The 15,483-nt window shown below is 36.7% G+C and overlaps 1 protein-coding gene across 10 annotated transcripts in view; it reads right to left on the bottom strand.

Annotated features, from left to right (window-relative positions):
* Positions 1–13,698: 13,698 nt before the first annotated feature.
* Positions 13,699–15,483, bottom strand: part of LOC106089108 (guanine nucleotide exchange factor DBS) — a 352,997-nt gene continuing 351,212 nt past the window's right edge. For all 10 annotated transcript variants that reach the window (XM_059370338.1, XM_059370337.1, XM_059370335.1 and 7 more), the window contains one exon: positions 13,699–14,387. In XM_059370338.1, the coding sequence (XP_059226321.1) occupies positions 14,269–14,387 (119 nt within the window). In that variant the 3' untranslated portion in view covers positions 13,699–14,268. The remainder of the gene's footprint in view (positions 14,388–15,483) is intronic.

Raw genomic sequence — 15,483 nt, 5'->3', positions numbered from 1 at the left:
TTGTTTTCGTTTTCATTTTCATTACAAATCTTTACAGAACTTAATATGTATGTAAATTATTGAAATAAGCGTTAAATAGTCAAAACCACAACAATTATGTATAATTACTGTCTATAAAAATTTAAATAAATAAAGTATAAAGTCTACAAAACAAACCAAAAAGATGTGGATTTAAATTTTTTTACAAATATTTAATTGCAAGAAAAATATGATGTTTGTCTCGACCATAATTCAAAAAAAAAAAAAAAAAAGTCGAAAATCTCCGAGACTAGAAGATGTAGGAATTGTTGAACATTTTTGTGGAAAAAAAGTTGGAAATCGAACCACAAATGAAGATTTGGCAGCACGAACAAAGTTTCGAAATGCCGAGGTGACCTTCTTTAGGGACCTGCCAATAGGCACCTAGACCATCTAGGACTTTGAAATTTTGCCCGTTATCTTGCTAACACCGCAGCTTTAAACATTTTTCTATTTCAAAGTGATACAATATCTACCCGTACTTCAATAACAGATTTTTGTTGTTGTTATCACATATACATGTGAAGGTGGTGATCCTCATCAAGCTCTTATAGGCGAGCAATCTCGTTCCGATCTATATGACCAATAGTGGCGGGAACATGATGGCCATTGGTTATTTAAAGGCGCCAATATCTCGCCTTGTCGTTTCGAGCACCACAGACACTCAGTGTTTAAGCAAGAGCCGGTGCCACCCGGCCTCTCACTGTAATTATCCACTATATACCGCTGATTGTCCGCGACTGAAGTAGCAGCTACTCCATATGTAGCATTCCACTATCAGCAACTTGTGGACGCACCCTGTAACTCCCAACTAAGCTTCTCGTAATAACGAAGAACACCACACAGATGGAACTCAAAGTTCCAGCTTTTGCGAAGTTCATAATTATCCCGTGGCAAGGGTCCTTTGTCGTCCAATGGTCTTCGAAATTTGATTTTTCAAACTGAATTTTGCTGAAATTAAAATTTCATAGCAAATACATAATTTCGAAATTTTATTGTCATAGAATTTTTGCCAAAATTTAATTTTTATATCAATTTTGTCGGTTTTTAATTTTGATAGAAAATTTTGTCAAAATATAATTTTTGTAATTTTGTTGTATTGTATCGGCTATAGGTCCATTAAAACACAAATATTTAAGGTTTTTTTCTTTTATTTTTCTCCAATATTTCGGTAGACTCCGTCTACCATTTTCAAGGCTAGTTGTATTTAAATAAAAAAAACAGAAAAACACAAATTTTAGTAAAAACGAATCACACAATAAAAACAGAAAAACAATAATTTTTAAGAAACTTTAATTCCTATTACATTTAATGAGTTGTTACACGAACTATTGTCTGTTGGCAACTAAATGTTCTCTTCTGCACAAACACAAAACCTTAAATATTTGTGTTTTAATGGACCTATAGCCGATACAATACAACAAAATTACAAGAATTTTAAACCAGGTCAACAATACCCTAACAGAGTATACATCAACGGGAGGCACGCCGTAATATAAAAACAAATAAGATGACAATATACAAAAACATCAAACAAAAGTACAATGAGCACACATACAGAACGGCCCAGCAATATTCGAAACACCAAAAACAAATAGCCAAGCTCAAAACATCTGTAACATTTTTAATAAAATGTAAGAGAACAGGCATCATACCAAACTTCATAATCAATGCAACCAAACACACTAACAACATCTTCCAAACACACAAAACCAAGAAAATCCCGCCAAATATTGAGAAAACATTACACAGGTACATTCACAACTTTCACACGAAAGTATTAAAACTTCTAATACAATACAAACACAAGCAAATCCACTCTTTTAAAGAGAAAGTAGAGAATACAAAGACTAAGCTAGGAGAACTACTGACTCAAGATGATTTCCTACAATACCTCGACAGTGAGCTTACTCTCTACAACCCTCCAAACATTTTCTATCGTGCGAGTCACTAAATCTGCACTCACGGAAGTTGAAAACAATCTCAGGCGATATCATTTTTTACTCTAATAAGTGTCTCGGTACGGGAGAAAACGTTCCACTTGGCGATATATACCCATGAGTGACTAAATAGGGACTAAAAAAAGTGCAAAATTCGATTATCAACGTCATTAATAAAAATAAATTTTTATTTGCTAATGTTTTTTTTTACCTTCTAGAGTGAGGCTTATTTTTATTTCTCTTTCTAATTTATTTCTTTTCCAAATCAGGATTAATAATCGAAGATTTTATTTGCAATGATTTTCCCTGACTGGGATTTGAACAGCCAACCTTACGATTGTGAGGCTTATGCTATCGCTCTGTGCTACCGGCCTTTCTTCATTACAGAAGGCTAAGTTAACATATGTACATTCTCTTGTTTGGGCTTTTTTGAGTTAGCGTCCAAAACAACAACAAAAAATCTATTTTTAAATTTGTAGCAATAACAGTTGATTATGAGAAACTAATTAGCGAAACATAAATGAAAGAATTCCGACAGTAATGTATTTTGTTGTTGTAAATCATGAAATCTCTACAAACTATCATACAAAAGGATCTAAAAAGTGACAATTCTGGGAGGGAGTGAGAAAGTCACTTCCAAATGTTTGGAGGGAAGGGCAATGTTAGCAAGAGCAAGACAACACACATAAAGAAACTACAGGCACTCACACAACGACAAGACAAGGCCCTCAACATTAGACGCAACGACGTGTGGTTTGTGAATAAAACAGAGCGAGAGATACCAACGAACGTACAATGGATTCTCTCTTTAGGTCCGAAACACGCTCTCCCACACACCAACAAGAACTTTCCACTCTTGCAAGTCATTGCAGAGGGAGAGGAGTGTGTACAAACTATAGAGAATAGAGAGGAACAGGAGATGGGAAGAACCAAGCTTACAACATTGATAGACGATCACTTACGAAAGTCAAAGATGAGCATGAGAGACAAATATGTGGTGGACACAGTGTCTCAAACGAGAAAATATTTAAAGGAGAATGAGGATTTATTAATTTTAACGGCAGACAAGGGAGGAAAGACAGTGGCTTTGTACAAAGATGACTACGAGCAAAAAATGAAGGCAATAATACACGATATGTGTATGTATAGGCGCTTAAAGATTGACCCAACATCTAGGCTACAGACAAGGAACAACAAATTGGTGGATAAACTTCACAACTTGAATCTTATCAGCATCCAGGAGAAGAATAAATTGACCAGCAAGACCGCATTGGCCCCTCGAATATATGGACTCCCAAAGATCCATAAAGAAGGTACACCGTTGAGACCAATATGTTCATCAATAAACGCGCCGTCCTATCATCTATGTAGGTACATAGTGAATATTTTGAAAAATATCACCAAGGATTCCAAATATAATGTGAAAGACGCAGTGGACTTTAAAGCTAAGATAAAGAACATGACCATAGAAAATGACGAAGTTTTAGTATCTTTTGACGTGGTGTCCTTGTTCCCAAGTATTCCAATAAATTTAGCACTCCAGACAATTGAGAATAAATGGGACGAGATTGAAAAATATACCAATATTCCAAGGGAAATTTTCAAGGAAATTCTAACATTCTGCATTAAGGACAGCAGATATTTTAAATACGATGACAAGTTGTATGAACAGCTTAGAGGAATGCCAATGGGATCACCCGCTTCACCCATTATTGCTGACATCGTAATGGAGGAACTTCTCAATAACACATTTGACAAAATAAGAAAACCTAAGATATTGACAAAATATGTAGACGACATTTTCGCGATTTTGAAGAAATCAGACGTGGCAGAGACGCTGAAGACTCTGAACTCCTTCAACAACTACATCCAATTTACGAAGGAAGAAGAATATGATGGCAAACTACCTTATTTGGACTCGGTAGTTTATAGACATGGCAACCAGCTAAAAATAGATTGGTATCAAAAATCGACGGCTTCCGGAAGATTAATCAATTTTTACTCTAAACACCACAAGAGAGTAATAACAAACACAGCAACGAATTTTATAAGAAGAGTATTTAGCATTAGTGATCCAGACTTTCATCCTGACAATGAGAGGAAAATAAAGGCAATTCTTAGAGCCAACGACTTCCCTAATTGGACAATTAATTCACTATTAGGCAAGGCCAAGGAACGTCTTGGAAAAATCATAGACGGAGAGCAGCCTACAAAAGGAAAAATTTATAAATCGCTAACATACATACAAGGATTCTCCGAAAGATTTGGCAAATCAAATCTATACGACAAGGACAAATACCATCTCGCATTAAAAACAGGCAAAACTGTGAATGAATTATTCAGCAAGACAAAATGTAAAATTAAAAATGAGGAAAAATCAAACGTGGTATATAAAATTAGATGTAACGGCGACAAGTCCAATATATGCCCGATGGCATATATTGGCACTACCATGACGAAATTGAAAACTAGGTTATCTGCACATAAATCTGACCAAAAAGCCAATAATAGACCAATCGAGCAGAAAACTGCACTAGCAGCCCACTGTGCATTGACTGGTCATAAGCCAAACCTCAACGATGTGGACATCTTAGCTCAAGAGAATAATTACAGACGAAGATTCACTCTCGAGATGTTGCATATCATCGACTTACCGCCTGACGAGAGAATGAATTTCAAGAAAGATATAGAAAGCTGCGCGAAGGTATACCGCCACACAGTCAACAAGCACAGCAGAAGAGAACATTTAGTTGCCAACAGACAATAGTTCGTGTAACAACTCATTAAATGTAATAGGAATTAAAGTTTCTTAAAAATTATTGTTTTTCTGTTTTTATTGTGTGATTCGTTTTTACTAAAATTTGTGTTTTTCTGTTTTTTTTATTTAAATACAACTAGCCTTGAAAATGGTAGACGGAGTCTACCGAAATATTGGAGAAAAATAAAAGAAAAAAACCTTAAATATTTGTGTTTTAATGGACCTATAGCCGATACAATACAACAAAATTACAAGAATTTTAAACCAGGTCAACAATACCCTAACAGAAAATATAATTTTCAAAAAAAAAAAAAAAAAAAAATGTCATCGAAGTTTAATTTTATAAAAAACTAGCCGAACCGGGTACGCTCCGCTGCGCCGTCTTTAACTCTCTAATATCTTTTTAGGGTGGATATACTTCGCCCTGAATGTGGATATCGAATTCGTGTCACTGTAGCCTATGTCCGCCTATGACGCTGAACGACTGCGTTTGAATCCTGGCGAGAACATCGGACAAAATTTAAGGCGGTGGTTATCCCCTCTTAATGTTGGCGAATTTTGCGAGGTACCATGCCATGCATGGTCATACTCCCCAAAGAGGTGTCGCACTGCGGAACGCCATTCAGACCCGGCCATAAAAAAGCCCCTTATCATTGAGTTTAAATTTGAATCGGAATTCTTTTGAGTCCTATATTACCGTACTAGCAAATATTTCCGGATAAGGGGTTTTTCAGGGGTGGGGTAGCCATTCGTGCTCTACTTTCAAGTATATTTTATATGAGCCCCATAATGGCATGATCGGTTAATAAGTTCTGTTTAAGAGAGGGGTGGACCCCAAATCAATCAATTTCCACCCTAAATAGCTTTTATATATTAGGGAGGTATTTTGGGGATGGGGCGGATCCCCAAATACATGGATATCAAATTCGTTTTATTCTCTCAAGCACCTTTCGTTTGAACTCTATATTGTCGTGATTGGTCTATATATCAATTTATCGGGTTTTGGGCGGCCCTCGAGGCACTCGACCCCAACAATAGGGGGATTCGGGTGCATAAAACCCATGGCAGCCGGTTGTACGTACCGCATTGGCCCGATGGAGTCTTTCATCGCCAAGGGCTGCCGCCTCAGTGTACAACACATTGCTACAACAACAACAACAATAGAAACCATGTTTTGTTTTTGGTGACTGTGAGAGTGCAAAAAAATTTAGGGAAGGGATGGTACCTCAGACATTTCGAGTCAAATATGGATATCAAATTCGTGCTCCAGTGGCCGGCTAATATGTCCTTTTGGGGGTGGGGCGCCCTTCTATTGCTTGAACCTAATTTTTTTATGCCATTTTTGTAATCAACTCCCTTATATTTTTTATTTGAGTCCCGTATTGACATGAACGTCGAATATATCTGTTTAGAGGAGTTTTTAGATCGGGTACTTGGGCCCAAATTTTAATACGTTATTCATTTTCTAGTCTCCAATACCTTTTATTTGATACCCATATTGTGCCTATCCGTCCACTTTTGGTTTTGGGTGGCGTCTTAGGGGTAAGGGGGAGGAGGAAACATAAAGCCTATGTTTCCCTCCAGACAAACCTACACTGTGAAAATTTTAAGAAAATCGTTTCAGCTCTTTTTTGATTCTATGGAACAAACAAACAAACCGAGTCCCATATGGTCATGATTGGTCATATGCCCATTTGTGACGTTTTTTTGGGGGGGGGGGGGTAACCCCCTATACATCGATATGATTTTGTAAGCCAGATTTGTAATACCGAATGTTGATATCAGTTTCGTGGTCTTCTCCAAAATACCTTTCATTTGCGCCCAATATTTGCATAGTCGGCGAATATGTCCGGTTTGGGGGATGGGGCGGCCATTCAGTGACTTTCTCTGAAAATATATATCAGATTCGTATTCTACTCTAAAGTATCTCTTACTTGAGCCCCATATTGGTCAGCAAATACTTCCTATTTGGGTGGTGTTATGGGGTGGGTTGACCCAGATTCAGATTCGTGAGGTACTTCCAAAGACCTTCCAAAGACCTTTCATTTGAGCTCCATATTGCTCGTAAATTTGTGCTCTTTGGGGGGTGTTTTTGGGAAGGGCCGGTTTCCAAAACACATTTGGATATCATATTCGTATTCTACACTCAAATACATTCTATTTGGGCCCCATATTGCAATGGTCAGTAAATTAGTCCTGTTTGGGGGTGTTTTTAGGGAGGGGCGGCCCCATCAACACTTGGTCGCATATTTTAATATCAGATTCGTATTCTACTCGCAAATAACTTTCATTTGAGTCCCATATTGCCATGGTCGCTAAATATGTCCGATTTAGGGGTGTTTTGGGGGTTGGGGTGGTCCCCCAAACACTTAGTTCGACAATTGGATATCAGATACATTTTCTAATCTTAAATAGCTTTCATTGGAGTCCCATATTGTTGTGGTTGGTCCATATATATATTTGGGGTGGGGCGTCCCCCCTAGATACCCCATGCGGGATTTGGATACCGAATTTTTCTTTTTAGGTTACTATAAGAGAACACACAAAATTTGGCTTAAATCGCACCACCCATTTCCGAGACCTGGCGTTTCAGAAAATTAGGATAAGGGGGAGGGTCGGCCCCCTTCAAATATCAAAAAATTTAGTACCCTATTTTCACCACGGGATCATTATGCACCATCTGTGAAAATTTCAAGAAAGTCGATTCAGCCGTTTCTGAGCCTATAAGGAGCACACAAGCAAGCAAACAAACAAACCGACTCCTACATACTTTTCATTTAATACCCATATTGTTCTTATCGGTCCCTTTTGATTTTAGGTGGTGTTTTTCTTCCTTCCTGGCCATATTCGTAATCTACTCCCGAATACTTTTCATTTGAGTCCCATATTGTCATGATTGCCAAATAAACCAATTTTAAGGGGTTTTGGGGCTGGGGCGGCCCCCAGGTACTTGGGCCCAACTTTTATTATGAAATTCGTATTCTACTCTTGAATACCTTTCATTTGAATCCCATATTGTCCCGATCGGTTCACTTTTATTTTTGGGTAGTACTTTTGGGGTAAGGGAGAGGGTTCGCCCCCCTCGCGATATCAAAAAATTATATAGCCTATGTTTTCTTCCAGACTAATCTACACAATGTGTGAAAATTTCAAGGTAATCGGCTCAGCCGTTTTAGAGTCTATACGGAACAAACAAACAAACCGAGAAACAAATTGATTTTTATATATTGGGTTGCCCAAAAAGTAATTGCGGATTTTTCATATAGTCGGCGTTGACAAATTTTTTCACAGCTTGTGACTCTCTAATTGCATTCTTTCTTCTGTCATTTATCAGCTGTTACTTTTAGCTTGCTTTACAAAAAAGTGTAAAAAAGTATATTTGATTAAAGTTCATTCTAAGCTTTATTAAAAATGCTTTTACTTTCTTTTAAAAAATCCGCAATTACTTTTTGGGCAACCCAATATAAGAAGAAGATTTTGTCAATTGTAATTTCTCATAAAATTCGTCGAATCCTAAATAAAAAAAAAAAATTCCAAATTAAATTTTTCACATTTGTTTATGTTTATACCCACCACCGAAGGATGGGGGTATATTCATTTTGTCATTCCTTTTGCAACACATCGAAATATCCATTTCCGGCCTTATAAAGTATATATATTCTTGATCAGCGTAAAAATCTAAGACGATCTAGACATGTCCGTCCGTCTGCCTGTTGAAATCACGCTACAGTCTTTAAAAGTAGAGATATTGAGCTGAAACTTTGCACAGAATCTTTTTTTTGTCCATAAGCAGGGTAAGTTCGAAGATAGGCTATATCGGACTATATCTTGATATAGCCCTCATATAGACCGATCCGTCGATTTAGGGTCTTTGGCCAATAAAAACCACATTAATTATCCGATTTTGCTGAAATTTGGGACAGTGAGTTGTGTTAGGCCCTTCGACATCCTTCGTAAATTTGGCCAAGATCGGTCGAGATTTGGATATAGCTGCCATATAGACCGATCCTCCGATTTATGATCTTGGACCCATAAATGCCGCATAAAGCTACATTTATTATCCGATTTTGCTGAAATTTGGGATAGTGAGTTGTGTTAGGCCCTTCGCCATCTTTCGTCAATTTGGCCCAGATCCGTTCAGATTTGGATATAGCTGCCATATAGACCGATCCTCCGATTTAGGGTCTTGGGCTCATAAAAGCCACATTTATTAACCGATTTCGTTGAAATATGGGACAGTGAGTTGTGTTAGGCCCTTCGCCATTCTTCGTCAATTTGGCCCAGATCCGTCCAGATTTGGATATAGCTGCCATATAGACCGATCCTCCGATTTAGGGTCTTGGGCTTATAAAAGCCACATTTATTGACCGATTTTGCTGAAATTTGGGAGAGTGAGTTGTGTTAGGCCCTTCGACATCCTTCTTTAATTTGACTCAGATCGGTCCAGATTTGGATATAGCTGCCATATAGACCGATATCTCGATTTACAATTTTGGCCCAAAAAAAAGTCGCATTTATAATCCGATTTAACCGAAATTTGACACAGTGACTTATGTTAGGCTTTTCAACATCCATGTTGTATATGGTTCAGATCGGTTTATTTTTAGATATACCTACTAAAAAGACCAATATTTTGTTATACACAATTGAACAATGACTTATACTTATTAGTATTTGGTCAAAATCGGAACATATTTCGATATAACTGCTATGGGATCACCGGATTTTGATGAAAGGTGGTTTACATATGTACCTGAGGCAGTGGGTATCCAAAGTTCGACCCGGCCGAACTTAACGCCTTTTGTTTTGTTGTTGTTGTTTTTCTTTATTTATATAACTTACTTACATGTTTTTTTTTAATTTAGTAAGAGAAAAAATTCCACAATTGTTAAGTTTTCCATATATTCAATTTTTATTATTTCCGCTTTTATTTTTCGCTTTACCAATGATGACTTCATAAATACTTTTAATGCTATTTGTTGTTTGGGGGCAGATGATGATTTCGGGTGTTTTTCTGTTTTGTTTTGTTCATTTCGTAGTTTGGTTTTACAGGATATTTCACTTAATTCGACATATGTTTGGTTTTGTTTTGTTTTCGCAAATGTATATAAATAATTTTAATCGATATAGATATATATTAGTTACTTAGCAAAATATTATTACAATTTACAAACCTTTGTGATGTTGTGGTTGTGATTAAATACATATACATAAATATAAATACAGTTGTGTATGCGTCTACAAATATTTTGTATCAATAACTTAGGTCTACAAAACAATAGAAAATTAAAAAAAAAAAAATTAACGAACAAAATTATTGAAGTATTTTGATTACAAGTAAAAAACACACACAAAAAGGCGCCTTTTTAAAAAGCCATATTTTGTTTGTTTCTTGGGGTTTAATGTCTTTATCTAAAATTATATAACAACTACGTAGTAGACACTTAGAAACGTTTTCAACTTACTTAGCTTAAAACGCCTAGTGCTTTGTTTCGCTAATGATTGTGTGATGATGATGTCTATGATGTTGTTTTGATGGTGATGATATGAGGGGGATGTTTAAAATAAGTACCTGTCCACCAACCTAATTTCCAATTAAATTATTATGATTGTGTTTTTGTCTCCGTTTAGCTAAATTATAAACTAATATTTAAAGCCTATTTCATCGTTTTGAGCGGTAGCTTACAAAAAAGTTCTTGCTATGAATTGATGCTGTTCGAGTTGATATTCAACAAACAAATATCAATGAATGATTTTGGGATTTATACACAGATATTAGGTAAAAAAGGTTATAAAAAAAGGTGGTGATTAGAAGATATGGACCAAAGCTTATTTGTATAAAAGTTTTGACAAAATTACTTAGACCTAAGGGGAACGCCCCATCCTAAAAATCCTCCAAAAGACCATTCGGTACAATATGGGATTTACATGAAATATATTTGGGAGTGGAATACGCATCTAATGTAAAAAGTAGGAGTTATGCACAGAGTGCACCTATGGTAGCTTATGTGGGATGCTTATGTTTGGGAGAGTCACCTGTCATTTGGCCCCCAATTTTTATATCAGATTTGTATTCTACTTAAATAAACCTTTCATTTTAATACAATATTGTACCGATTACTCTATATGCCCGTTTGGGATGGGGCGTTCCCCCTTTGTACTTATCCCCAAATGAAAATAATTGGTTTATGTTTGTAGGCTGCCATAAAGGTAAGCAAGTAAAAAGGCGCTAAGTTTGGCCGGGCCGAACTTTGGATAACCATCACCTCGGGTATATATGTAGACCACCTTTCATCATAATCCGGTGAAAAATGCATAATTTATGCCCCTATAGTAGATTTATTGGAATATGGTCCGATTTGGACCAAATTCGACACGGATATTGAGTGGTCTAACCACTCACCCATCACCTCGGGTATATATGTAGACCACCTTTCATCATAATCCAGTGAAAAATGCATAATTTATGCTCACATAGCAGATTTATTGGACTATGGTACGATTTGGACCAAATTCGACACGGATATTGAGTGGTATAATAAGGACAAGTCATTGTTGAATTTTGTAGAACAAAATATTGGTCTTTTTGGTAGCCATATCCAAATATAGACCGTTATGAACCATATACGATACGGATGTCGAAAAACCTAACATAAGTCACATTTTCAAATTTCAGCAAAATCGGATTATTAATGGTCCTTTTATGGGGTCAAGACTTTAAAACGAGAGATCGGTCTATATGGCAGCTATATTCAAATCTGAACCGATTTGAGCCAAATTGAAGAGGGATGTTGAAGAGCCTAACACAACTCACTGTCCGAAATTTCGGCTAAATTGGACAATAAATGCGCCTTTTATGAGGCCAAGACTTTAAATCGAAAGATCGGTTTATATGGCAGCCATATCCAAATCTGGACCGATTTGGGCCAAGTTGCAGAAAAATGTCGAAGAGCCTAAGACAACTCCCGAATTTTGACGAAATCGGAAAATAAATGCGCCTTTTATGGGTCCAAGACCTTAAATCGAGAGATCGGTCTGTATGGCAGCTATATCCAAATCCGAACCGATCTGGGACAAATTGCAAAAAGTTGTTGCAGAGCCTAACGTAGCTCACTGTCCCAAATTTCATCGAAATCGGATAATAAATGCGCCTTTTAGGGGTCCAAAACCTTAAATCGAGAGATCGGTCTATATGGCAGCTATATCGAAATCTTAATCGATCTGGGACAAATTACAGAAAGTTGTTGAAGAGCCTTACGTAGCCCACTGTCCCAAATTTCGCGAAATCGGGCATTAAATGCGCCTTTTATGGGCCCAAGACCTTAAATCTAGAGATCACTCTATATGTCAGCTATATCCAAATCTGAACCGATCCGAGCCAAATTGAAGAAGAATGTCGAAGACTCTTACACAACTCACTGTCCCAAATTTCAGCGAAATCGGACAATAAATGCACCTTTTTGTGGGTCCAAAACCTTATATCGAGAGAACACTCTATATGGCAGCTATATCCAAATCTGAACCGATCTGAGCCAAATTGAAGAGGGCTATCGAAGGGCCTAACACAACTCCCTGTCCCATATTTTGGCGAAATCGGATCCAATCGGATCGGGTCCAAAACCTTAAATCGAGAGACCGGTCTATATGGCAGTTATATTCAAGTCCGACCGATCTGGGACAAATTGCAGAAAGTTATTGAAGAGCCAAACGTAGCCCACTGTCCCAAATTTCGGCGAAATCGGGCAATGAATGCGCCTTTTATGGGCCCAAAACCTTAAATCTAGAGATCACTTTATATGTCAGCTATATCCAAATCTGAACCGATCTGAGCCAAATTGAAGAAGAATGTCGAAGACTGTTACACAACTCACTGTCCCAAATTTCAGCGAAATCGGACAATAAATGCACCTTTTTGTGGGTCCAAAACCTTATATCGAGAGAACACTCTATATGGCAGCTATATCCAAATCTGAACCGATCTGAGCCAAATTGAAGAGGGCTATCGAAGGGCCTAACACAACTCCCTGTCCCATATTTTGGCGAAATCGGATAATAAATGCGCCTTTTAGGGGTCCAAAACCTTAAATCGAGAGACCGGTCTATATGGCAGTTATATTCAAGTCCGACCGATCTGGGACAAATTGCAGAAAGTTATTGAAGAGCCTAACGTAGCCCACTGTCCCAAATTTCCGCGAAATCGGAGAATAAATGCTACTTTTATGGGCCCAAGACCTTAAATCAAGAGATCGGTCTATATGACAGCTATATCCAAATCTAAACCGATCTGGGGCAAATTGAAGAGGGCTTTCGAAGGGGCTAACACAACTATCTGTCCCATATTTCGGCGGAATCGGGCAATAAATGCGCCTTTCATGGGCCCCAGAGATCGGTCTATATCTTCTTTTTTTCCAAAAAATAGTAATAAGATTTTTTAGCCAAAATAAAACAGCTGAAGGAAAACATCTGTTTTCGAAAATTCGAAATTCCCTCTCCCAAATTTTTTCTCTCCCCCATTCAATCAGAATAGGAGGATTTTATTCGAGGGAGAAATTATTTCCCTGAGAGTTTATTCCCGGGGAATTTTCAGAATTGGGCTGAATAAAAATCAGGGATATTCACAGATATTCAGTTACCACCAAATCTGAAGATGTTGTATGATTCACTCTTCCAAAACTTTGATCTTATCTTCTGATCGCCAATTAAAAAATATATAAAAACTATAATTCTAACAACACCCAAAATAGTAAGCTACACTCTAAAACTTATAAAAAGTAATTATTGGCTTAATTTTACAAAATTGTATTATTGTTACTTTAGTTTTACTTCATTCATTTTCTTAATCTCATATTCCATATCATTTATGATGTATAAATTAATTTTGATTTTTCTTTACCTTACAATCGTAGAAGGAGAAAGAGGAGTCTAAGTATAGTTAGGCTAATTTGGTTTATCCGTTTTGAAAAGCTTTAGAAAAAATTTCGATTGAGAAATCTTTATGGGGTTTAGAGAGATTCAAACTTTTTAATATTCATATTATTCCATAATATTCCATCTTTTTTGGCCGTTCTTCACTTAAAAAAACTTCTTATTAAGAATTTTAGCTGTTTTGTTCGACATATTAAATAAGGGTTTCTTACCACCAAGAGATTTCCAAAAGAGGGTAAATACATTTAGTTAAGACAAGGCCTAGAAGTTCATAGAATAAGAGATTTTGGTGCCCAATATCATTGTTTCGTTTCCCAATGAACAAAAATGAAATCCCATTTAAAGCGCATGCGTGCAAGTAGTCATATCGCAAATGTATAGAGGCATGTTTGCAATTGAACTTTTATAGGTTTGTATGTATGTGTGGATAGTTTAATGGTTATATTGTATAGACAATAGAGTTAATAGTTTTAAGTTTTAAATAGTTTAATAATTTATACGATTATGCTTTCTCACAATCCACATAATTATTATTAAATTTTATTTTGTTGTTTTGATTTTTTGGTTTGGTGTTGTTTGTTTGGTTGCTTTCTCGTTTTCAACTGGTTTGGAGTTTGTTGTCTCTCCCTATTCGTTCACTTTTTGTTGTAGATTTAGGCGTTCTTGATTCCGACTAGATGATCGAGAAGATTTTCGATTGATCGATTCCAGGTACGCGGCTGGGGTCCAACCTTCTGCATTGGTATCTGTATAAGGAGAAATAAGGTTCAAAAAGATTAATAAAAGGTTAACTGTAATAAGGATAAAATTAAACGCATCATAGCAGCTTATTTATTCTAAATTTACTTTAAGAGTCGCAATCGGCAATTCTGTTATTATGTATTTATCCACCCTATGAAAAAACTCAACAACACATGGACTCAAATTCAAGTTCCAAACATACATTTTTTGCGAACTCAGCTTTCTTCCAAAGACAGTTGTTTAAATGTTATGACATTCTGTTAATTAGAGGGTGAGTTATTTAGTTAAGAACAAGTAAAAAAGAGTTAAGATCGGCCGGGCCGAACTTTGAATACCCACTACCTCGGGTATATATGTGAACCACCTTTCGTCATAATCCGTTGAAAAATTCATAATTTATGCCCCTATAGCAGATATATCGAAATATGACCCGATTTGGAACAAATTCGACATGGATATTGAGTGGTCTAAGAAGTACATGTTCAATTTTGTAGAACAAATATTGGTTTTTTTGATAGCCATATCCATGTATAGACCTATCTGAACCATACACCATACGGATGTCGTAAAGCCTAACATAAGTCATTGTGTCAAATTTCGGCGAAATCGGATTATAAATGTGCCTTTTATGGGGCCAAGACTTTAAAATGAGAGATCGGTCTATATGGCAGCTATATCCAAATATGGACCAATTTGGGCCAAGTTGCAGAAAAATGTCGAAGAGCATAACACAACTTACTGTCCGAAATTTCGGCTAATTTGGACAACAAATACACCTTTTATGGGGCCAAGACTTTAAAACGAGAGATCGGTCTATAAGGCAGCTATATTCAAATCTGGACCAATTTGGGCCAAGTTGTAGAAAAATGTCGCATAGCCTAACACAACTAACTGTCCCGAATTTCTGCGAAATCGGAAAATAAATGCGCCCCTTATGGCCCCAAAACCTTAAATCGAGAGATCGGTATATATGGCAGCTATATTAAAATCTGGACCGATCTGGGCCAAATTGAAGAAGGATGTCGAAGACCGTTACACAACTCACTGTCCGAAATTTCAGCGACATTGGACAATAAATACGTCTTTTATGGGCCCAAAACC

Source organism: Stomoxys calcitrans, chromosome 5 (genome assembly GCF_963082655.1).
Source record: "Stomoxys calcitrans chromosome 5, idStoCalc2.1, whole genome shotgun sequence".
Taxonomy (NCBI): Eukaryota; Metazoa; Arthropoda; class Insecta; order Diptera; family Muscidae; genus Stomoxys; species Stomoxys calcitrans.
Note: the sequence above shows the minus strand (reverse complement) of the source record. Positions and strands in the feature narration are given on the sequence as shown.